Raw genomic sequence first — 26,750 nt, forward strand, 5'->3', positions numbered from 1 at the left:
CCAGCCTGGAGTGCAATGGCGCGATCTCGGCTCACCGCAACCTCCGCCTCCTGGGTTCAGGCAATTCTCCTGCCTCAGCCTCCTGAGTAGCTGGGACTACAGACACACGCCACCATGCCCAGCTAATTTTTTGTAGTTTTAGTAGAGACGGGGTTTCACCATGTTGACCAGGATGGTCTCGATCTCTTGACCTTGTGATCCACCCGCCTCGGCCTCCCAAAGTGCTGGGATTACAGGCTTGAGCCACCGCACCCGGCCCTTTCAGCATTTCTAACAAAATCTTTTCCTTATCTACTAGTAACTTTTAAAAACTGACTACAGAAAAGACAACAAGATTTTAGACTTTAATAAACAAGAAGCAACACTTGGAAATAAAAGTATAACTTACTTTCTATTAACTTTAATTATCTTTCTAATTTAAGACCAAGATTTAAGTGCCTATTTCTAATTTTAAAAAGCAGAAAGATATTCAATTCTTTATTCAAGAACTAGCTAAAACTGTGTTTATTAAAATGTAACCTTACTGATTAAAACTAATAATTTGTACTGTTGACCAAATAGCATTTTACTGTTGCACTGTCAATTATCCAAGCTCTAACTTAAAAAGCATGCAAAACTAATTTAAAAATCCACAATTGTACCATAAAATAATCATCACAGAATAGTTAAATATATACCTCTGGTAACAATGTCAAATTTAAAATCCCACTTAAAAAAAAGTATGTCCATTAAAAATAAACAAGCTTTATAATCTTAGTGTTTTCATAAACTCTTTACTCAGTAAATTTCAGACCGACGTTTCTTTTGATATTACTTACACTACAGGCGTATGATTTCAGTACATTATTAGACTGAAAGTGAGTAACATTACTAAAATAGAAAAAATGATTAATAGCACATTTACATGGACATCTTTCCACAATTTACTAAAAAAGACTATAGCAAATCTTAATAAATACCAAATTTTACCTTTTCTGTATTGTAATACAAAGATTTCAAAGTAGTAAACAAGGGTGGGCAGCCTTTACTGAAGTTAACCCTCAGGAACTTATCCATTAGTTCTCTAAATCTTTCACCTAGAAACAAAAGCATACTTTGTTAATTCTTTGGTTCATGCAAACAATTCTTAAATTGATTTTCTAAATAAAAATGAAGCTCCCTCAGAAACAATTATGCTTCTATCCAATTTATAAACCCCCAAAGTCATATAGTTTTAAGTAGAGTAAAAGTTATCAACTATCCTGAATATAGCACAATATCAAATATCTTTCTTAATATCTCACTGACTAGCATACTCAGTCTACACCTCAAAACCTTGCAGATACACATGAAGCACTCTGTAGCAGACTACTGTAACCAGTACCATATTCAAGGGATAGTCAAAAGATCTTTTTAAACACTAAGCTGGTATTTACAATTATCCCAAATCAATTTGTACTTGTCATTTACTTCAACATTCATTCATTCACTCATTTATTTCATAATCATATGTCAAGCACTTACTGCATGCCAGGCACTGTTCTAGGTATTGGGGATATAACAGTGATTAAAACAAAAATTTTTTTAAATTCTACCCTATAGAACTTAACATCTCAGTGAGGGAGATCAACAATAAAAGTAAAGTAAGTTTATGCTACACATTAGACTGAGCCCTGGGCATTCTAACATTAGAACTAAAATAAATACTCTGCAAGATCAAGTAAATAATTCTATCATTGCTAAACCCCTACAAATGATTTTTGTCATCACTTTTTGAAAGCAGAGACTATTCAAAGAATTTTAATTTTATAATACAAAGGTATAAGAACTTTTTGAGAGTACAGGCTAATAGTTAAGGACATGGATTTACCTAATCATTTGGGGAAACAAACAAACACACACACACACACACACACACACACACACACACACACGCATCATGAATGACTTAGCCTCAAGTAAGACGATTGAAATGACCTCCCAAAGTTTCTTAATGATTCACAACACTGCACAACAAACTCTAACAACCCAAAATGGTTTTTATTTGTTATGACTGACCATGTTGAACAAAACATACATGCATACTCAATTAGATGTCATAAAAATTTAACGCCAGTAACTATGAAGATCGTATTCAGATAATCTCTAATTTCTTATTCAATCATACACAAAGTACTGGTCTTGAAAAATCACAGATTATGGAGAAAACATCCATCCTGGGTTAAATTATACACCACTGCTTCCTTAAAAATCAAAAATAGTTTCAGAGACCAAATCTTTCCAGTAATCCCTCTGGTGTACAACAAAGTTAACAATATTGTGGTAGACAATAAGAGATGCTGTTTCTGAGAGAAATGCAGATTTCTCCACTTATTTGTGTGCAAACTTGGGCAAATAACTTGTCCATTAAAAACCCCAGTTTCACCACTGTAAAATGAAGACAATACTATTACCGGCCTCAACAGTACTCTTCATGGCTCAAACACGATATGTATATAGCAGTAAACAATGTCTTGGCACAGAGTAATCACTCGATATATGTCTCCTTATCTTCTCTGATATCTGACAATTTTTATATTTTAGAATTAATGTTTTGTTTTCTATACTTGGAATATCACCCACTGAGAAAACAAGCATTTTATCTTCATGGCAGAAGCTACTCTGAACTCCTCCTTGATTAACTTTCTCAGTCTATTCAGATCATACTGGCAAATTTGATTTATTAGACTGTGCAGGTATGAAAATGAATGAGGAAGCTCTTTAAGTGCTGATCCAGGACTAATCTCCAAATACAGATAAGTGAAAAGAAAACCCAGGTGCACAGCAATCCATGCTATGGCACTTTTGCAAAAAACAGGAGGTACACCTTATGCAAATCTCCCACACACATTTTTGCTTACACATGCACAATGTATTTGTAGAAGAATACAACATCAGCTGATGACAAGCGATGTCTTCAGGGAAGTAAACTTAGTTGCCAGGGGACAGATAAGAAAAAGACTTCACTTATAAACTTATAAACCCTTTTTACCTAATTTGCAGCTGTGAATGTATCACCTAAACAAGAAGCCTATACACAACTTACCCAACTGCTCAGTCACACACCATATCCCCAAATTACTTACGAGTTATCCATCTTATTTTTTCCATCAATTATTATGTGCCTGTTTAGCATTACTGCTCACAAAACAGATTACCTGAGTAATTCTTATCTAGCTATGTAGCATGATGTTCCCAAAACATGATGGCCCTGTTCACACCTAATTCAAGACTAGACTGTTTCTGATTCACTGAAAATCCATTCTAAATAATGGAGCAAAATTTAATTAGTATTCTATGTTTAACACTCTCGATTATTTCCTTCCCTCTCTCTACCCGTCAGCCAGTGCATAATAAGACATGATGAAAAGTAGCTTTATCCCTTCATTATTTTTAAAGCACTTAATATTTTGGGTGTGATTTTTTATGTATTATTTTATATTTATTATGCTCTATAGGTATGAAGCCCTCTTATCTAAAATATTGAAAGCCTTTTTCAAAACTTTCACCATGCATTCTCAAGATGCATCATGTTTCTTGAGAAAGATCTTACTGCTTTTGATAATGCCAAGATGGCCTTCTTATTATACATAAAAGTATTTCTAGACAGGCAAAAAAATCATGAAATATCCAGCTCTGCACAGAGAAAATTAAGTATTTGCATAATTTTATATATATTCACTGGAGCTTTGTAAATACCCGTATGTCAGAACCTCACAGCGATGATGACCTTGAAAGCCTATGCCATCAGAACGCTCCACTGAGACCTGATTTGTAAAAAGATTTTTATGACATTTCAAAGACAGCATGTCCCAGAGGCTCTAGGATGGTTTCACTTTAACCTAAATCACACTTTACAATAAAAAAATTCTAGGCTTTTTCAGTAAAAATATATTTCCTTCCATACACTGCCACGTATTGAGGGCTTTTAGCAAACTTATATTGTCTATGGAAATAAATGTAGGCAGTATAAATCTGAAGCCCCATGTTCCAAATGAGAAAAAGAGAACAAAGAGGTCTTGTTCATAATCTTAAAGCTAAGTGAGGTTTTTTTTCTTTCCTAAATAGCATATGAATGCATTTTAAAGCTCCTAAGGAAATATTCCCACCCACAACATATTGTGAAACACAAAATATACCGAGACCAATAAAAGGAAGAGAAGCTAGACACTAACGGCCACAGAAGGTATGATTCCATTTATTTGAAATGTCCAAAAACAGGCAAATCCATAGGTACGGAAAGCAGATTGGTAGTTGCCAGGTACTGTGGCTGAGGGGTAATGGGGAGTGAAATAGGTATGGGGTTTCTTTTTGGGGTCATAAAAAATTTCTGAAAGCAGACAGAGATGATGGTTGTACATGATTAATATACTAAAACATTGAATTGCACACTTTAAAAAAGTGAAGTTTATGGTATATAAATTATATTTCAAAAAGCTATTATTTTTTAAAACAAAGAGGAGGAAGAAATACAGAAATGTAAGTATATGCATCTTCTACAAAACACTTTTATTAGGGAAAATACTCCTCAATACGCATATACTACCATCTTTGAAATTCACAAAGTGTATATTAAAAGCTCTAAGAAGTCCTGTAGAAACCTGATAGCTGTGTTTAATCCAGTTTCCCAAACTTACTTGGCTGAAGAACAGCTCAAGCACACCAACACCCTCCCAACCAAGCCTATTAATATCTACTTGGACTTAATATTCCCTGGAAAACATCAGAGAATCTGCTCTCTGTATTCTACAAAAACAAAACAAAAAAATGGAGGATCAGAAAAATACTACTCTTCATCTTTGGAATTGAAATGCAATAGTATAAAATGAATCTTTAAAATGAATTTCTGTCCACTGTCTAATCCAATACATTTCTAAAAGGTATTTCACATATTTCACAAGTGAGTCAACTAAAAATTTTTAATTTTCATGAATCTTTTGGTAAAAATAAAATTATAACCAAATTATTTAAACAAATATTTGCCACTATAAATGTGAACAGAAAATAGACTCCTCAGCTCCCCAGAAACTTAAGTTATATTAGCTGTCCAGAGTCTGACTTGTATCAAAAGAAATACCAGAAGTTCTAATATATAATTCATAATCAAGGGTACTTACAAAAATAGACTTCAAAAAAAACATGTAATTTTTAAAAAACTGAACAAAGACATTAACTACCTGAAGAGCTAATATACTGTCTACCTCCTATGTAGCCCAAAAAATGAGTTCAGCTATATGCAATAACTCAGCTCAAGGTCATGAATACACTATTGTACAATAAAAGCAAATCACATAACATATATCACAGTACTCCAATTTATATAAAGTACAAAAGCTGTTTTTGTTTGCAGGGACACAAAATACATGGAGCTCTAATAATAAAAGTAATGACATGATAAAAAGCAAAACTCAGTAAAGTGGTTAACTCTTGAATAAATGATGACTTCTGTTCTTAAACACTGTGGTGGGTGCAAACAGCTCACAACTTTTTCTTTCAATTTATGTTCGAAAAGAAGATATAAAACTTCAAAACTATAGCTTGAGCCCAGGAGTTTGAGGCTGCAGAGACTGTGCCACTGCACTCCAGCTCCAACCTGGGTAACAGAACAAGATATTGTCTCAAAAAAAAAAAAAAAATCAAAACTTTTACTATTTAAATCATGATACCACATATAATTTGTCATTAATTATAGGGAATTTACCTTCTAAATATAGTGCTTTTTTAAAGTCACATACGAAAAGCAGTTTTTCTACTGATACATAATATTTGTACATATTTATGCAGTACATGATATTTTGTTACATACAGAGATGTATGTAATGATCAAGTCAGGGTATTTAGGGTATCTATCACCTCGATTACTTATCATTTCTATGTGTTGGGAACATTTCAAGTCCTTTTTTTTGCTATCCTGAAATATACAATATATTGCTGTTAACTACAGTCCCCCTATTAGGCAAACATTGAAACTTATTCCTTCTGTCTAAATGTATGTTTGTACCCATTAACCAGCCACTCTTCATCTTTCCCCAATGCCCCCTTGCCAGTTCTGGTATCTATCATTTTACTTTCTACCTCTATGAGATCAACTTAAGAAAAGCAGTTTTATATTTATATAGATAACTTCAAATTTTAAAATCAACATTTAGCTACACATTGAAGTATAACACTCTTATTAATATATAAATAATAAATTCATAACTGTTCAGTCCTAACGCCAAGATTGCTGCAGACATAAACTCTACACCAGAAACATGTTTCTAAAATATAAATAGCACTGAGTAATTTTGACAAATAATTGGTATTATAAAAGACATCTTAATATTACCTGGGACAAGAGTCAAAGGTAATCTTCTGGGTGTAATTGCTCTGGGGTGCTGCGTACTAATTTCTTCATAAATTTGAAGCCTCTCTTCTAAAGTGCCTATTATCAGTAAATATGGGTGAGATTCATAGCATCACAATTTTCATTTATGGTAAAACACTAACAAACTTTTAAAATTATGTTATAAATAAAACTGCATTAACAATATTAAAGCTGCTTTCAATTTTGGTAAAAATGACATTTAAAACACTGTGATGGTGAAATTCTATAATCAGTTAAGTCACCATTTTAAACTCATCTCCAGAGAAATCCAAAACTTCTTTCATCCCAAGATTCTAAGTAGAGCCCAAATCACATATATAAGCCATCGCAGACTCAAGATATGCTGCACTTCTCTTATATTCCTTTAGCATACAACTCATGGAAAAGAAAATCTTTTTATAACGTATCTCTAGTAACATATCTTATGTAAACACTCTGAGCCAAAAAAACCTACATAAATCCCCATAAAAGCCTATAATGTCTGTTGATTAGGCTCAAAGAAGCAACAGTTTTAGGATTATGATGCAAATGTTTAAAATATAAAAAGATAAACTAAACTTCCATGTTAACTTTAACACTTAAAATCTTCAATAAAACTCCATTATCCTTCCGAAGAAATAAAATATACTTCTAACAGAAAGTTCTATCTTCCCTTCCAAGAACCACCTAATTTTATAGTACCACATGAAGGATCTATCTATCTATAAACTACATGTTACTCTGAAACAACAGTATGCAAGCAAACAGGATCTAGGTGTTGTTCATTTTTCTAAAATAATATCCTGCATAATTCACAAAGAGATTTATAAGCAATAAGATAATTTATAGTGGAATTTTAAGAAAAAGCAAACAAACCTGTTTTTGAACTAGAAGGTTTTAAGTAGATTTTAATTTAGGCCACAAAACAATAATTATCCTAAAAATAACCTGGGTGTTAGCAGACAAGGTATCTCTGTAGTAAATGTAGTGTTTAGTATCAAGTATTGATACTCAAGATTAATATCAAGTATCAAGACTGTAAACACTACACTTCAAGAGGTGTGATCTTGTTTAGACTCATTCCTTACCCCAATAATATGTTTTGGAGCTCCAATGTGGTTGGATTTTAAGACCAGGGATATGTGAAAAAAATAAAGAAAATCCTGCTTTCTGTTACTGATTTGGAGACTTAACAAAATATTAAAGACCCTTATATTAACACATAAATGCAACTGCATGTATTTTTAAAATATTATCATATTCACACCTAATCTTAGAGAATAACAAGCGTCAAATATAAAAAAATTTCTCCACTATCCCAGATATAACAAGCCGTATAAATGTAATTAAGACAAAACTAAACAATTTCAATATTCTAATTAAAGTCACAAGTTGGAGCTCCAGAACTTACCAAGGGGAAGGAAAGGTCATAAGGAACCTAAAACAATAAAGTAGTGTAATTAGTTTTGTAATCAATACATTTTATAGTAACCAAGAATCCCGAAATATGGAACATATTATTCATTTTACTAAAACATTAAAATATTTTTATTAATTGTAATGTCAGTTACTGGCAGTTAAAAGAAAAATCATAGTTACCCCATGTGTTCAACCTTCGCACATATAAGTTTTGCTGTTTTTTTCAAAATACTGCTTTAATCAATATTGTGATTTTAATCATTTTCTTAAAAATAACAAAATAAATTTTTAACAATTTGTAGTATTGAATTTTAAACACAAAAAGAACAGCAGAATTAATTAATATCAGTGAGGATACAAGAGTTAAACTTTTCTTGTGGTTTATACTACTATAAATCAATGTGGGTAGCTACCTATTTACCATACTTCTTAAATTTAAAAATTCTAAAAAAAAAAAAAAAAAATCCTGCTGTTTCAACATCTTTGAGCCAGTCCCATAATTATTTCAGAAATACATTTATTCATGACTAAATATGATTGTAGAAATATTAACTGTTCCTATCAACACTTAATTATGAAAATATTATAAAAATCTTAGACTAACACTAGATTTCTGAAAAGGGTTGGGGCTACCTAATTTCAAAAGAAGACATGTAACATTTTGCTCTAATTTGAAATCAGAGAATACCCTCAACAATAATTCTCTGGACCAATTCTTACATGTAGAAGTTGAGGGTAATGAACCTCTAACGATTTTTAAATATTAAAGTTATGACACCTCCCAGAAAGGGAATGCTTGTCTTCTTTCCCACGTCTCTAGTCTAAATTTACGGTATGGTTTGTTTTGTTTTGGTTTGGCTTTGTTTTGTTTTTGCCTCACCTTTCAATACCATCACAGGTAAGGGTCAAGGAACTTTAAATATCTGCAAGCATTTACACTTAAAGCGTAGCTACTTGAATTCATTTTTACTCCCATGTTTAACCTATAATTTTACTCAATGGAAAAATGAGTACTAATGCCAAAATTATTTGTTCTCAAGTATTATTACAACTTTACATTTTGTCATACTTCAAACCAGTAGTTACAAGAAAAGGGAGAAAAATCATTACATACTAATTTGTAGAGCTTTTTCCAAGCCTTCGTAATAACACCAATTTTCTGCATTCCGATCAATCAAGTTTTTGAACACTTCACTGGCTTCTTTTAATCTTCCCAATTTCAACAGTATTTCCCCTAAAATTAAGTTTAAAGACATATTCATTTTAAACATTAAATATCTATCTGATCCCAGAGACTTCACTAAGCATTACCAGTGAATAGATGGCTAAAAAGACAGAATTCTGCATGCTTCCCCTTGAGGCATGTTGCCGTTTATGTGACTAAGCATAGCTTGCCTTCAGAAATGAACCTTCATTTGTACCTTCATTTTTGGCTTCCTCTAACACTCCAAATACATACGTAGGACATTAATTTGTTAGTAAAAAACTTTTGCATTACATATATCTTATCCCTTTGAAATAACTAAAGATATACACAAACACATCAAAATTAGGCTGACAAATAATTCTACTGAAACATTCCTATCTTCCTACCTCAAGATTTAAATACAACTTTACTAATCAGTTCATATGTAATTCTCCACTCAATTCTTATTGTTTCCTTTCAAAAGCACTAAAATTGGAGAAGTTTAACTGTGAAATTGTTAACACCAAAACCGCTTTATAACAGGAAACCACACAAGCCATGTTCATGTGCAGGTCCGTTCAGTGGGTCAGTAAAAGGTCAAATCCTTTTACTAAGCCACATAAATCAAGAGCAGGTGTGGAGAATGAGGACCCAGACCTCTCAGAAATGATGGAAAACGCACCCAGTCCAAGATAAAAGGGAGATTCTCAAAAAAGGACATACCTCAACTTTCTGCCCCCAAGATTTCCCATTCCCCAATCTATTTCAAATAAATACCCTTTAAAATGTCTTCAAGTCATACTATTTCTCCCTTCATCATGTTGGAGGAGGCAGTATATTCTAGCAGATTTTATGTACCATTATTTTACTATTTTTATATTATATATCACTCAAACTCTAGAATAAGACTGAACTAGGAATAATTACCAAATCTACCACTGCTTGTCACAAAACAAATACACATAAAACCGTGCTACTTAAAACTTTAAGCATGCCCACTCCTCCACAATTAACTTCTGGCCAATTTTTACCCTGCTTATCCCAGATACAATAGACATTAGCATTTTTCATTTTCAAAAACATCTGTTATCTGCTACTACCATGAAGCGAAGGTTATTACTAGAGGAATGTATAGGACAAATAAATATATACCTACATATTCATAAGTAAGTGAAAATCTCTAACTTTTAAGGCTTTTTAAAGGATTATAATAAATTAATGACCACACCAAAAAAAAAAAAAAAAAAAAAAACTGTGTGAATAACAAAGGTCTCTCTGGACCTGCAAAGTTCCGTGAAAAACTAAAAATAATACCATATCTGTCTCTGTAGATAATACAGAGCATGGGTTGCATATTCAAATTAATGGTCCCAAATTACCTCACTAGCACTATAAGGATAAATGTGACTATGAGGCAATCTGCAGGACTTTTTTTGTTTTTTGAGACAGGGTCTTGCTCTGTTATCCAGCTGAAATGCAAGTGGTATAATCACAGCTCACTGTAGCCTCAACCTCCCAGGCTTAAGCAATCCTCCCTCCTCAGCCTCCCAAGTAGCTGGGACCAAAGGCATGCACCACCACACCCAGATAATTTTTTAACTTTTTTGTAGAGATGGAGTCTCACTATGTTGCCCAGGCTGGTCTTGAACTCCTATGCTCAAGCAATCCTCCTGTCTCACGCTCCCAGTGTTGGGATTGCAGATGTGAACCACCATGCATGGCCTAGAATTTTTTAACTTGAATTAATTTCACTGTATCATATTTACTTTTCAAAATTGCATTCCCTATTTTTTTTTAAGATTAAATAATCTAATCTATGGATTACATTGAACGTATTCCCTATTGATGCTACAGGAGAAATATCAAGAAAGAGAAACAGCAACCTGAGGGAGTTAAGATTTAATCAAGAAACAGCAATAATATTTCAGGAAGGAAACATAATCGCCTTTTTTTTCTTTGCTCCCGTCAATAAGTAGTGAAACAAGATAGAGACCAGAATATTTAATTATTTACCCATATTGTATCAATAACTTTTAAAAGTGTTGTCATTAATACTGGTATTGATATTAATTACAATAAAAACTAAGTCACTCACATATACATTAACCAGAACGCGTACAGTAGTTAAAAGTAAAAAGCTCATGAAAAGACATGGGAAAAAGAACATATATCACTAAGTGAAAGAAGCTAATCTTTCTCAGGCAAGAAATGATTTGGCAAAAATAAAGCCAAGCTGAAAAGGCTACATACTATATGATTCCAACTACATGACATTTTGGAAATGGCAAAACTATGTAGAGAGTAAAAAGATCAGTGGTTGCCAGGGGTTTGCAGGAGGGAGGGGCTCTGTACCTTTTTCTAGATTTTACTGTGAACCTAAAACTGTCCTGAAAACGTCTATTTTTTAGAAAAAAGTAAGGACTCTGAAGTCAAAAGGATGTGTTGATGTGCTTGGAAACTTAACTTCACCACTTAAAAAGCGGGATGACTTTGGGCAAGTCCTTAACCTCTCAAAGCCTCAGTCTCTTCGATTATAAAATGGGGTTAACAAATAGTACCCATCTTAAAAGTCCTAAAAAATTAAATGAAATAAAGCAGTTTAAGCAATTACCATACTCAAACAGAAGAGTTTAAAAATACATATTAGCTATTACTTTTATTAAGCGTCAGACTTCAGAGATCATATAACTGTTAGTTCTCAACTATTATTTTGGCTGGACATTCAATTTAATAATATTGTTCAGGGAAAGGAAACTTATGAGCAAAGGTTTGTGAAAATTTTTGTCTGACCCCTTGTTGATGAATGCTGTTAAAAATATAGGGATCCTGTCTTCATAATTAGTCCATAATGAAAATAAATGACCCTAGTGTTCATGATGAACCCAGTACCATCAATTATGGTTCTCACTGTATTTAACTACATACGGACATACAGAGATACACAGTCAACATGAAGGCAGTATAATATACTGATTAAGGGAATGAAATCTGGATTCAAATCTAGCACTCTCCAGTTTACTAAACTGTATGATTTGGGGTTAGTCAATCTCTCAGTTCCTCAGTTCCCCTCATTTTCAAAATAGATATAATAACTACAACATAGGGTAGTTATGAGGATTAAATTAGTTAATAATGGCTTAATAATAAAGTGCTTAGAACCCTGCTGAATACATAACAAGTGTTATGTTAAGACTTAGGAGAGAATAAAACATACAGTTTTTTTTTGCTTTCTGTTTGAGGCCATTAAAAAAAGGCAAGCCAACTTACCTTTAATTTCTTCCACCAAAAGTTTATCACATATTTGTTTCTCATATGTTTCTAAATGTTCCAAAGATTCCTGAAACAGATCTGCCTCTCTCATCACTTGATTCTGGTATAATATCAGTTCACTATATTCATAATCCATTTTGTTTGGAGGAACCTGAAAAAAATGACCAAATAATTTTATTTATATAATTATACAAAGCAGTTATATTAAACTGCCTTCTCAGGAGAGTCATTCACACAAACAAGAAAGCAACCCACAAGCAGACAGAAACAGAAGAGTGATTAACAGCACCAAAAATGAATGCATTATCTAAAACAAATAATGAATGCATTATTTAAAGCAAATAATGGGGTGAGACTTCTTTCTCTCCCCAAGTGATAGAGGTCAACAAATCCTACAAACAAATATAAAAATGGCCAGGCACAGTAGCACGTGCCTGTAGTCCCAACTACTCAGGAGGCTGAGGCTGGAGAATCCCTTGGGTTCAGGAGTTCTGGGCTGTTGTGCGCTATACCGATCAGGTGTCCGCACTAAGTTCGGCATCGATATGGTGACCTCCCGGGAGCAGGGGACCACCCGGTTGCCTAACGAGGGGTGAACCAGCCCAGGTCGGAAACAGAGCAGGTTAAAACTCCCATGCTAATCAGTAGTGGGACTGTGCCTGTGAACAGCCACTGCACTCCAGCCTGGGCAACATAGTGAGACCCTGCCTCTTATTTAAAAGAAAAAGAAATTTTTTTAAACCAACAAAAAAAATATATAAAAATGGCTGAAATACTACGGAATTTACAAAAAAAAAAAAAAAAAAAAAAACTCTACTAGAATTAGTAGAAGTGTTTAGCAAGGTCACAGAATAAAAAATCAGTGAAGAAAAATCAATTACAGGTATACCTTGGAGATTGTGGGTTTGGTTCCAGACCACCTCAATAAAGTGAGTGACACAACTTTTTGGTTTCCCAGTGCATATAAAAGTTGTGTTAACAATATACTATAGTCTGTTAAGCATGCAACAGCATTATGTCTAAAAAACAACACTGTCAGGCACACTGGTACAGCTGTAGTCTTAGCTATCCTCCTGCCTCAGTCTCTGGAGTAGTCCAAGCTAGGAGTTCAAGTCCTAGTTCTAGCCTACAAGTTCCAGACTGTAGCACACAGCCACAGCACTCCTGCCTGGGCAACATATTCAGACCTGGTCTCAAAAAAAAAAAAAAAGAAAGAAAGAAAAGAAAAAACAGAAATTGCAAAAACCTAAATTTAACCATAAAAATGTAGTAATTTTGTGTTTAAAAGGAAAGTTTTTTTATCACGTCTACCAAATGTGATACAATGCTATCTTTTGGTCAGAACTTGATTACTGGATAAAGACAAAGAACTAGTCTAATGAAGAATTATTTGGTGTGAGGTAAAAAGCTAAAAACCTAAGTAAAAATGGAGGCCTTACTACACAGTTTATTTCCTCCCTTTGGAAAGTAAAATAGCAATTAAAAGACATAAAAACCCATAAACAGAACACACTATATAAGATTTCAACAAATTTCTGGAAAATAGAATGCAAAGGAGGAGTGGGTAAAATAGAATGGAGGAAGCCCAAGTCTAGAGTATATATAGAGAAGAAATTACTATGGAGAATGTCTATCTGTCCTGAAAAACTCCAGACAGGGTCAAGATTATGAAATGACAGATAAACACAGGAGTGGAAAAGAGACTCAAGATTGGGGGATTAACTCTAAGTGAAGTGACTCAATCGCATCATCTCCATCAACTTGCAGCTGAATCCACATGTAGATATGGAGGCAGGCGTGGTGGCTCATGCCTGTAATTCCAGCACTTTGGGAGGCTGAGGCAGGATGATCATTTGAGCCCAGGAGTTCGAGACCAGCCTGGGCAACATAGCAAGACCCTGTCTCTTTTAAAAAAAAAAAGAGAGAGACAGAGAGAGACTAAGAGAGAGAAAATCCTACATTGTAACTGTTTCCAATTATGTCAAAAAGTTTTCGGTAGGTTTCAAAGACTTTAATTCACATTTGAGGGCAGGGACAATTTAGAAGTCAACTACTCCATTTGTGAAGGTAGAAGGAAATGTTAAAATTCTTACTTGCTGAGTTTGTCTAAATTCTTCCAACAGTTTAAGGGCCATATCATAATCTTTCAGCAAATGGTATGCAATAGCATATCCAATCCAGGAAGCACGCTGTGTTGGGCGTAACTGAAGAAGCTGGTACCTTGTCTCCTAAAAAAAAATCCATTTTAATTTGTTAAACATTCTGTAAAACATTATTTCATCAGTTTTAACAATCTAACCTTTAAATACATTTATAATAAGTTATATCAACAAACATCAGCTTCCGAATAAAACAGAAATACTTTTTATATTTCTTACCTAAATTACTAAAGTTCTAGAATACCATGTAATACACACTATGAGGCCGTTATTGAAACATCTTTGGGGCCCATGCCTTTAGACTGCCTTATTAATTTACCTTTAAATAATGAGAATTTTTTTTTTTTTTTTTGGTAACTAAACAATCTGTAAGACGAAGATGGTTTTTTAGTTAAACTACATATTATTACTTATAAAACTATTATATGAATTACATGTATTTACAATGTAAATATCTTGTAATAATTGTCCAGACACAGGATAGACACAGCCAGAGGAAACACCCAAACATCTGACTATCCCTTATTTTTACCGTGGCTTCTGTCATTCCCAAATCCTTTATTAAAGTCTAGGTCAATATTCTTTTCTCTGTCAACTCTTGCCATTACCCTGGGCAAATGCAACAATACGTGTATCACCCATCCCACAACCTATCCTCTAAGTCCCAAGATTTTCTCATTTTTAATAATTTTCTCCTCCACTCAATTCAGAGACCCACTCACACAACCATACCCTAGAACTTTCTGCCAATCAGAAATCATAAACTGTGGTATCTCACATTCGACCCACAGTTCCTGTGCTGCCAACACTATTATTTGGTGATGTTCCTACCCTTGTTCTTTGACACCACCAGCATCTGTACTTCCCGGGTCCTTCAAACTTTCACCACCAGCTTTCAATTTTTTTTTTAAACGGACTCTCGCTCCATCACCCAGGCTGGAGTGCAGTGGCGTAATCTCGGCTCATGGCAACCTCCACCTCCCCGGTTCAAGTAATTCTCTGCCTCAGCCTCCCAAGTAGCTGGGATTATAGGCACCTGCCACCATGCCTGGTTAATTTTTTTGTATTTTTAGTAGAGATGGAGTTTCTCCATCTTGGCCAGGCTGGTCTGAAACTCCTTACCTCGTGATCCACCATCCTTGGCATACCAAAGTGCTAGGACTACAGGCATGAGCCACCATGCCCAATCTCTTCTTTTAATTTTGGAGACACAGAGTCTCCCTATGTTGCGCAGGCTGGACCAAACTCCTGAGCTCAAGCGATCCTCGCACCTCAGTCTCACAAGTAGCCAGGACTAAGGCATATCATACCTGGTTCTCTTTTAACTTAATTTACTTCACAATTCACTTTAGCAATCATTGTTTTGCCAATATCCTTAATTGCTATGCCTCATTCCTAAAGATAACTTTTTTTTTTTTTTTTTTTTTTAAGATGGAGTTTCGCTCTTGTTGCCCAGGTTGGAGTGCAATGGCATGATCTTGGCTCACCACACCCCCCACCTCCTGGGTTCAAGCAAGTCTCCTGCCTCAGCCTCCCAAGTAGCCGAAACAGGCATCCACCACTACCACACCTGGCTAATTTTGTATTTTTAGTAGAGACGGGATTTCTCCATGTCAGGCTGGTCTCAAACTCCTGATCTCAGGTGATCCGCTCACCTTGGCCTCCCAAAACACTGGGATTACAGACGTTGAGCCACCGTGCCCAGCCCAAAAATAACTGATTTTAACTCCAACCACATCTAAGCTGCTAAGCACAAATGAAAAAAAAAAAAAAAAAAAAAAAAAACACTTTGAAGAGTGGTGCCATTATTAAGTTCAGCAGAGCCCTTGAAGTGGCTGCAAAAATCTAGGCACGGGTTATAAAGGCTTATATGGCAGTAGAGGGCAAATGAAAGAAGTATATAAATAATGTCTCTAAAGAAAACTGTTAGAACCTGGTGGCCACCTTCTCACAAGAAAGAGAATTCCATGCTGGACATACTGATTCTAGGACATTAAGTGGAACAAGCACACGGAGATGTCCAGGAGAGAGTTGAAGATGTAAAAAATCTGAAGAGGTCTGAACTACAGAAAGACTGATTTATGGCAACCCTTCTCACATTTTAAAAATATTTACTAATAATTTTTAAAAGCTACTTTTATATTTAGTTTCAACTATAAAAGCTATATTAGTTTACCAAATTTGTAAATATCAAACCCACAAAGAATCTAGTACAGCAGTTGCACATAGATATTCCAGTTAAACAGTTATGGTCAGATGTGGTGGCTCATGCCTGTAATCCCAGCACTTGGGGAGGCTGAAGTGGGCCTAGGAGTTCAAGACCAGTCTCAGTAACATAGTAAGATCTTGTCTCTACTTTTTAAATAATTAACAAATTTAAAATGTTCAAAAAACCACTTTGTTTTTTGAGAAAAAATCTTGCTCTGTTGCCCAGGCTGGAGTGCAGTAGCACAATCATTGCTCACTGCAGCCTCAACTCTTAGGCTCAAGGGATCCTCCTGCCTCAACCTCCTGAGTAGCTGGGACTGCAGGTGTGAACTACCATGCCCAGCTAATTTTTTTTATTTGTAGAGACAGAGTCTCACTATGTTGCTCAGGCTGGTTTCTAACTGCTAGCCTCAAGTGATCCTCCAACCTCAATCTCCCAAACTGCTGGGATTACAGGCGTGGACCATTGTACCCCACCAGTTATTATTTTTTGATACTCAAGAAAGTGCTGTAATAATGAGGTTCGGTGCCCTCAGCTCCCTGAGAGGATGTTTCTCCAGGTTCTTGGTCTCCTGCCCTCTCAAGAATGAGAGGGGACCACGGCGCAGTGTGCAGTAAATGCCAGACTCAAAAGTGTTTGTAGAAAGTGATTTATTTAAAGAGAGAGAGAAACAGGAGGAGAGAGAAAGAAACAGCTAACTCTCACACTAAGTGACAGAATCCAGAAAGATGGAACCCAGGAAAGGAAAGCAGCTTCCAGAGAGTATTAGGGAATAGAGAGAGATGGAGTTTAGCAGAAGACAGGCTTTCACAAGAGGGTACGGGAGGGGACTCCAGAAGGAAAATCCAGGAGAGAGAAAGATGGCTTCCACAAAGGGAGTGTTCGTGGAAGGGGACCCAAACATGGAGTCCAAAGGGGTGCAGAAGAAGGGGACTTTTAACCTGGGAGGAACCCCCACCTTCTGTAAGACCCAGGCCAATGAAAGGAGTTCCTTAGAACTTCCACTGGAGTGACTGACTCTTAGCTTCTTCCCCGCCCTCCAAATTTAAACATAAACGTTAAATCTCCCAGATGGAGAGAGAGGGGAGGGGAGGCATGGCACTGGGAAATTCTTGCCCTTAAAACTAAGCCCCCTCATGGACCCAGAAAGAGAACACATTCCCTCAGTACCTTAACTATGATTGAGGAGGAAGATCCCAAGTGACATACACCGTCTAATGAACAATCAAATCTATGTGATCTTGGCTTATGTTCACCTCATTCTGAATCCACATGCTCTTAAATTCAATCTACTGTAAAATCATGTACATTTAAGAAAGAAGTACTTACTCGGTAACCTTCAAGGTCTCTCATTTGGATCTGCAACAGTGAGAGATCCCTCAAAATTTGCAGGTTATCTTTATCTAATTTGAGGGCATTTCGGTAACATTTTATAGCTTCATCATATTTCTTATCAGAACGCTGCAAGAGTCCATATACATGCCAACCTATTAAGTTAAGGAAATAAAGACATACACAGACACTAGAATATACTATGCCACATATCTAATATAAAACTTCCATTAAGGAAATGGTATTTTGCCTGGAATTTGTTTCAGAATGATGTGGGGCCTGAGGGAGGGGAATAGCGAAGGTAACTTAAAAATTAAACCAGATCAGGCTTAGTTGATAATTGTCAGATTGTTGAAGCTGGGTGATGGCCATATTGGGATGGGGGGGGCAGGTCATAATTCTGTACCCTCTACTTATGTATATGTTTGAAATATTCTGTAACATTTTAAGTAACCTTAAATAATTCTTGGCAAAAATTCTTCACATTTTCTACCCTCTATCCTATTGCTTTCCTACCCCAGCAACCTCAACATTCACCTATTCTTCATCATGATGTGTTCAAACAGAATATATACTTAACTGCAACTACCTTTTGAAATAAATTTACAGTCAATTCTAAAGTAGCGTGTAACTATCACTTAATTTCCTAGTTATATTAAAGGCCACAAAAAAAAGTTTTATTTCTTGTAAATTAAAGTCTTAGTATTTCTTGGAGCCAAAAGCCCCACAAAACTATCATACATACATGCCCTTCTCTTCACTCTGGGGTAAGCACTGGGATAAAGAAATAAGTATTTAGTAATTTGAGAAAACCCTAAGCCAAATGTGAAAACACTAATAAGACTATTTATGTTCAACACCAGTAAGTGGCGAAGTGAATTAAACGTAACAAATTAAAATGCAAGGGCAATAAGTGAAAAAAAAAAAAAAAAAAAACTGCAGATAAACATATGGATAGGAAAAACAAATTAAAATGAATTTCAATGATCCATCCTTTAAAAACTTTTTTTGGCTGAGCACAATGGCTCACACCTATAATCCCAGCACTTTGGGAGGCTGAGGTGGGTGGATCACCTGCAGTCAGGAGTTCAAGCCCAGCCTTGGCCAACATGGCAAAACCCCATCTCTATTAAAAATACAACAAGTAGCTGGGCATGGTGGTGAACACCTGCAGTCCCAACTACTTGGGAAGCTGAGGTGGGGGAATCACTTGAACCCGAGAGGTAGAGGGTAAAGTGAGTCGAGACTGTATCACTGCACTCAAGCCTGGATGACAGAGCAAAACTCCCTCTCAAAAAAAAAAAAAAAAGATTATTATTTTTTTTTTTTTTACACACTGGGATATTAGCCAAAGAAAAACACAATTATAAAGCTCCAATTAAGGAACAGCTATGTTAACAGAAACCAAGGTGAAGGACCAATATCATACTTAATATTAAATAAAATCTGTTTTAAAATAAGTTTTAAGTTTTTCTTCTAAAATTTCTAAAAGAAGTTTAAGACATACAAATTTTACCATATAATTAACTAAAAGTCAGTATTTGGAATAATAGGGAAGTATTACTCAGTTAATGATGTTTAAGGAAATAAAATGGTTTCAAGTCACATACAATTATCAAAGTAACTTTTCTCCAACACTAAGCACAACAGAAGTAAACACATATTATAGATTTCCTTTAAAATACTCCAATAAATAAACACGAGGTAGGGAACAGATGAAACTAGTATTGGAAGAGGGGCATGGGCAAAAGTTGATAATATTACAAAATGTTGATAATGATTCTAGTTGAGTAATTGATAAAAAGAGTTCATTAAATTCTCTCTTCTATGCAGGTTTAAAATTTTCACAGTAAAAATTTAATTTGAATTAGAAAAAAACTGATGAAAACATAAATTAAACTACTGCAAAAGGATACAGACATGACTCTTGACATCATTACGAAGTCCTTTACGAACAAATTCATAAGCTTCTTCCTTTTTTCCTAAACAGTTCAGTGTTAATCCTTTCATAGCCAAAGTCTCTGAAAAAATAATTTTTAAACTCTATTTACAAATGAAAGAAAATTATTCTCTTAGTAGTACTTTAATACTTGAGAGCTGAAGGATTACTACAGCTCCAATTCATCTTTTTAATCTCACAGTTTGACCTTCTCTCCAAGCAGAAAAAGTAAAATTACATTTAAATATTTACTTAAAGCTTAGCAGCCCAAGTCTGTTTCTGAAATTCCTTAGGTTCAGAGTTGCTAAAATGGTTTCTGCTCTTCACAAGACTCTGTAAAAGTGGTTGATATTATTCTGCTGAAAAAATAGCAAAGCAGGCCAGGCACAATTGCTCAAACCTGTAATCTCAGCAATTTGGGAGGTTGTGGCAGGTGGATCACCTGAGGTCAGGAGTTTGAGACCGGCCTGGCCAACACAGCAAAATCCTGTCTCTACTAAAAATACAAAAATTAGCCAGACATGGTGGCACATGCCTGTAATCCCAGCTACTCAGGAGGCTGATGGAGAAGAATTGCTTGAACCTGGGAGGCAGAGGTTGCAGTGAGACAAGATTGTACCACTGCACTCCAGTCTGGGCAACAAGAGTGAGACTCGTCTAAAAAAAAAAAAAAAATTTACAAAGCAGACATATTGAATTAAATCTACTGTTCCACAGCTTTTACCTAAGGTCAGTTCTAATCAATCAATCACCAATCTGATTTACAATCACACAAAAACACTCAATCTACCTTAATAAAGACATATACATAATTTAAAAATCACTTTATTCAAAATTGGAACAGACTTCATTTTTGAGAGCAAGTTTATTCCAACAAATTCTACTTAGGCTAATTAACATCAGTTCACTTTTCAAGAGCACAACAATGGACAATGGTAGTGGCAACAAAAAATATGTATGGAAGTTAATAAAAGATGGTTTAAGATGAAGCAATTCTGTGAATTATCCACAAGAAGGGAATTACACAAGAACAATGGTTTTCAAACTGATTTCAGCAGACGTCATGGTATTCAGAACATGGTGATCCTATGGCCCAAACCCCCTCTCCAACGCCTTTTATCTGTTTTACATACTGAACTTTCCCGCAGGCTCCATTTGGATAAACCCACAGGCTCCATTTGGATATGTGATACAAATGACACATTAGTAGTATCATACGTAAAGGTCAGCACATACATGAACCACAGGCTCCATGTGGATAAAGAGTCCACAGCTACAAAGCTTAAAAATAAGCTTTAAAATTAATTCTATAAAATACAGATTTCTTTCCATGTCCTTCAAATAATCTTTTAAATGTGGTTAGAAACGTGGGCAAGGTCAGCCAACTTTCCCAGCAAGATGGTCTCAACCGTTACTCAAGTCTGATACTAAGTAACCTCAACCAGCTTTGCTATGCTACAGGATCATAATTGTCATGTCTATCCTGATCCACCCTTCAAACACTGGCTACTACTAAAAATGGACAGAAGAAGAAAATACACACCTATTAACACCAGTGTTAGAAAAACAACTCAAAACATACAATCTAATGGTAAATTAGTAGTATCATATGTAAAGGTCAGCACATACTTTAAAAAAAAAAAAAAAAAAAAAAACACATCTACCAAACAATAAAGCGCAGGTGACCATATCTTATACTTCTACATTGCAAATTTTGTCCTAATTTTACACATAGGAAACCAAGGTATAAACTTAAAATTCTATTCAAAATAATAATGGAAATCAGGCCTATAAAAATACTGACATACACTTTTTCCAATTGTTCCCCAATAGATCAACCAACCAATCCTAATCTAAAAGACAGTACATATACTTAAGGATAATATAGGTAATCTAGAATAAGACTCATAGAGCACTGTAAAAATGCTGAACAATTATGCATTCTAGTAAAGAAATGCAAGGCCTTGGAATCTGGGAAATATTCTTCTTTCACTGTTAATCCTGTCTGGTTTTGGAATTCGATTTCCCTAAAGCAATCTCTCACATAAGACAATACCTCCATGTTCAGCAAATTTGGGGTTCGATAGAATCATCTTGCAAAACTTGAGGCCATTTTTGTACTGCTTCTGTTCATAACATTTCTGTTAAAAAAAATGAACAAAAGTTATTTTATCAAACGAATACACAACAAAGCAACTTTTCACGGCATCATATATTCTAAATTCATGATCCAAAATTAGGTCAAAATATGATGGAAAGGATATCACTTACAAACGTGCAGTATACTTGTGTTACCTATTCTTGTCAAATTGTTCTAAAATCTACATATTTTCACTTTTACAGAAGACAATGAAAAAAGACATTTAAAAAACAGGAAATTTGGCCGAGTCAGGTGGTGGCTTGTAATCCCAACACTTTGAGAGACCAAGGTGGGCAGATCACTTAAGCTCAGGAATTTGAGACCAGCCTAGCCAACATGGCAAAACCCCGTCTCTACTAAAAATACAAAAATTAACCAGACGTGGTGGCACATGCCTGTAATCCCAGCTACTCAGGTGGCTGAGGCAGGAGAATTGAACCCAGGAGGTGGAGGCTGCAGTAAGCCGAGATCGTGCCACTACACTCCAGCCTGGGCGACTGAGTGAGACTCTATCTCAAAATAAACAAACAGAAAAAAACAGAAATTCATCAATCAATACTGCCACAGAACTTTTTATTTCATTTCCCTTTCCTAGTACACAGAATTTTTTAATTCAAAATTTAAAAGCAGGCTGGGTACCATAGCTCAGACCTGTAATCCCAATGCTTTGGGAGGCCAAGACGGGAGGATTGCTTGAGCCCAGGAGTTCAAGACCAACCTGAGGAACAAAGCAAAACCTCATCTCTATTAAAAAAAGTAAAAATTAGTCAGGCGTGGTGGTGATGCACACCTGTGGTTTTAACTACTTGGGCGGCTGAGGTGGGAGGATCACTTGAGCCCAGAAGGAAGAGGCCGCAGTAAGGCATGATTGTGCCACTGCACTAGGCCTGGGCAACAGAGCAAGACCCTGTCTCAAAAAAAGAAATTAAGCAAAAACATACGTGACAACAGAAAAATACCAGAAACTGCACTAAAAGTCTTTGCTACTACAAGAATGAAACCCAAGTGCATGCACACACACATGCACACACACACAAATACTACCATTTATTGAGCAGCTATTATGTCTCTGTATAAAACTTGTAATATCTTAATACCAATTATTTAAGGTAGGTGTCATTACTTCTACTTCAAAGATGTGGAAACTGAACTCAAGAGCTCAAGAACTTGTTTATAAGCAGCTAAGCTTAGCTGCAAACTCTGGTCTTACTCCAAAGACCATCATTAGTCCAATGCAAGGATTAGGAACATCTTTATTCCTGAAAGCCACCAGTCAGGGTACGCAATTAACATCCCTCCCTGGCAGCCACTGATGCAGAGAACCACCCCATTGCTTTCTACTCTTCCCCGGCTTACGTTGTTCAGTCACACTGGGGTTATATTACTCAACATGCCAAGCTTATCCCCTCCTACACTTGTGTTCCTTCTGCCTGAAATGCTTTCCCAGATCTTCCCATGGATGGTTCCTCATTATCCAAGTCTCACATGTCCCCTACTTGCCCACTTTATCAAATACTGCCATCTGCCTTCCTTCCCCAACATATTATCTACCATATTACTCTATTTTCCACACAGTGCTATCATTTCCTGAAATCTTATTTATGCTATTGTTAAGTGTCTGTCTTCCCCAACATCATATAATGGATCCTTAGAACAATGATCTCAGCTATCTTTCTTACTTATTTTTTAGCGACAGAGTGTTGATCTGTTGCCCAGGCTGGTGTGCAGTGACACAATCACTATAACCTCAAACAGCTGAACTCAAATGATCCTCCCACCTCAGCCTGCTGAGTGGGTAGGACTACAGGTGTATGCCATCATGCCCAGCTGATTTTTCTTTTTTTTTGGTAGAGATGAAGTCTGCTATGTTGCTCAGGCTGGTCTTTTGTTCCTGGGCTCAAGTGATCCCAGCTCCCACCTCAGCCTCCCAAAGCACTGGGATTACAGGCATGAGTCACTGCACCGGACTTAGCCTATTTTAAACACTGCTGCACTGCCATGGCTACACAAGTAAGAAACTGCTCAATAAATACAGCCTACTAAGTTCAAAGCAAAATGGCACTAGCAGTGGAAGAGACCTTCATTAAGCCTTGCATCAGCGGCTGGATGTGGAAGAAATTAGAAAAGTCTTCACAGAAAAAAAGTTTATACTGCAGCCTCTTGACAGCCTCTGGGGAAGGGAACTAGGTGGTTCTGGGATAAGGACAAGAGAGAAACCTAAATTTTGAACCATGTGAATATACTGCCTATTCCAAAAATATTTTAAAATAAAAAATAACAGTTTGACTACAGGAGTCTGTCTCACAAATGACAAGAAAAAAGTGGAAGGAACTACTGGAAAAGACAAAGAGAAATACTATTCTGACTTATGATCTTAAAATAATAATAATCATACTCCCAGTAACAGCAGTAATAGGTAACACCTATTGGAAACATTTACTATGTGTCCAGACACTGTTCTTATTTTTTTCCTCATCCCAAGACAGCTTACTTCCTCTTTATTTAAATCCCAGGAAAGTCTATGAGATGCATGATATCTCTATTTAGTTAGGGAAACTGAGGCATAGGTATAGAGTTTACATAACTAGTAAATGCCAGAGCCACAATTCTGAACCCAACTCTGGCCCCAGAGTCTAAGTCTACCTGAAATATCAGCTACTCGGGGGGCTGAGGTACGAGAATCGCTTGAATCCAGCAGGCAGAGATTGCAGTGAGCCGATATCTCACCACTGCACTCCAGCCTGGGTGACAGAGCAATACTCCGCCGCAAAAAAAAAAAAAAAAAAAAAAAGACAAGTCTACAGTCACTCAGGAGTGACTATCGTTTCTATACTAAGTAGAAACGATAGATTCTAGTCTCAACTTTGCTACTAACCAGACAGAGAACCTTAGCCACTGGGTCATTTACCAACCTTAGGTTTGTCTCTTCCTAAAAGAGGGCATGAAATAGCTCCAAAGTTCAACAAACTGTAATGCTAATTAACAGTCTGTCTGGGGAATAACACATGCAGATATAAGCCATGTGTAACACATAAAAAACCAGCTGGTCACTTTTTGTGAAGTGTCTGAGGTTTTTCAATACAAAAAAATTTTATTGTTAGTGGCAAAGCACTTTAACCCACTAAACTTTAAAGATAAACTTATTATAGAGACTTCTGTTTGCTATGGAATTTGTTGTAACCAAATTTTACCCACGTTTATTACAATTGTGAAATGATAAAATCACAGGCCGTGTGCAGTGGTTCATGCCTGTAATCCCAGCACTTTGGGAGGCCGAGGCGGGCGGATCACCTGAGGTTGGGAGTTTGAGACCAGCCTGACCAACATGAGAAACCCCACCTCTATTAAAAATACAAAATTAGCCGGGTGTGGTGGTGCATGCCTGTAATCCCAGCTACTCAGGAGACTGAGACAGGAGAATCACTTGTACCTGGGAGGCGGAGCTTATGGTCAGCCAAGATCACGCCATTGCACTTCAGCCTGAGCAACAAGAGTGAAATTCCATCTCAAAAAAAAAAAAAAAAGAAAGAAAAGAAAAAAAACAATTCACTTACGCAGAATCCTTCTAAATTCATGCAACCTTGTAAGAAACATTACATACCTAGATTTTAAAATGTTTAGGTTGGCTGGGCACAGTAGCTCACATCTGTAATCCCAGCAATTTGGGAGGCTGAGGTGGGATCATGACTTGAAGCCAGGAGTTGGACAGTAGCCTGGGCAACAAAGCAAGATTCTCAGCTCAAAATAATTAATTAATTTTTTATGGTTATCATTGCCCAATTTATTTGGGGATAAACTCTACCTTTTTTGTAATTTGAGAATAACAACGTAACTTTTTCTTTATGACACTGATCCATGGTTTGAACTACAAAAAAACTCAACATAGAGAGAAAAGAAGTGCTGTCATCTTTGAAGTAAGATGCCCAATGTCCTGAAATCCAACTAGCAATCTATAGATGATATTCTCATTAATGTTTCAGATTTCTGGGGCAAAAAAATAAAAAATAAAAATAAATAAATAAATCACTTCTCCAATTCCATGCTGTGTAAAATAAAAGGTCATGAGAAAAAGCAAAATAAAAAGCCCAATAAAGCAAACTGCCACATGCTTTAATATTTGTATTTTTAATATTCTCACATTTGTCTCTTTTTATTTGTTCAAAACTAAGCACCACATAATATTTAAAATTTTTATCCCATCTGCTATATATCTTAACATTCTGAAGACTGTGTGAAGTTTCTATCGGCTTGAAACAGAACAGCTACTATGAACTACCTGCCGCTGTTAATACTTAAAAATACTCTAAATTAGTATTTTCTTTATAGTAAAGTTAAGCAACAGCTAACAGCCATATAGCCAACCCAGCTTTCAATAAATTCGCCTTTAATCCTAAACACTTGTTTAGGAAATAAACGCTTTTTTTTTTTTTTTTTTTAATTCAGATGAAAAGATGAACCAGAAAAGACAGCTACCTATCAACAATATTAGTTTAAAACCTAGGGTCGCCAGAGTATACTGAGAAAAGCAAAGGCATGCTGCCTCTTCTCCTTGAAGAACAGAACCTGGAAAGCTACCAGAGACGCTGGCACCAAGCCCACAGAAAACTGCCCACCCGGCTCTGCAGCGGTCATCACTACGGGGCCATTATTTAGGCTTCTGCTCGGCATTAAAGTAAAAAACCGCTCCCCTCATGTGCAAAACCAACCAGTCCACGCGGCTTTAATTACTCAA

The 26,750-nt window shown here is 35.9% G+C and overlaps 1 protein-coding gene across 7 annotated transcripts in view; it reads right to left on the reverse strand.

Moving 5' to 3' along the window:
* Positions 1–26,750, reverse strand: part of NAA16 (N-alpha-acetyltransferase 16, NatA auxiliary subunit) — a 58,859-nt gene that overhangs the window by 31,053 nt on the left and 1,056 nt on the right. For 3 of the 7 annotated variants that reach the window (XR_004273980.1, XM_032294797.1, XM_032294800.1), the window contains exons 2-9: positions 21,935–22,019; positions 19,856–19,960; positions 17,937–18,094; positions 14,333–14,467; positions 12,237–12,390; positions 8,898–9,017; positions 6,347–6,442; positions 970–1,076 (exon numbers count right to left, since the gene is read on the reverse strand). Coding sequence is in view for 5 of the 7 variants with exons in the window: in XM_032294797.1 (XP_032150688.1) it covers positions 970–1,076; positions 6,347–6,442; positions 8,898–9,017; positions 12,237–12,390; positions 14,333–14,467; positions 17,937–18,094; positions 19,856–19,960; positions 21,935–22,019 (960 nt within the window). In the remaining 2 variants the exon portion in view is untranslated. Of the gene's footprint in view, positions 1–969; positions 1,077–6,346; positions 6,443–8,897; positions 9,018–12,236; positions 12,391–14,332; positions 14,468–17,936; positions 18,095–19,855; positions 19,961–21,934; positions 22,020–26,750 lie in introns of those variants that run through there. The other 4 variants (XR_004273981.1, XM_032294801.1, XM_032294798.1 and 1 more) reach the window with 3 other exon arrangements.

This window comes from Sapajus apella, unplaced genomic scaffold (assembly GCF_009761245.1).
Source record: "Sapajus apella isolate SASKATOON/1434 unplaced genomic scaffold, GSC_monkey_1.0 scaffold32, whole genome shotgun sequence".
Lineage (NCBI taxonomy): Eukaryota > Metazoa > Chordata > Mammalia > Primates > Cebidae > Sapajus > Sapajus apella.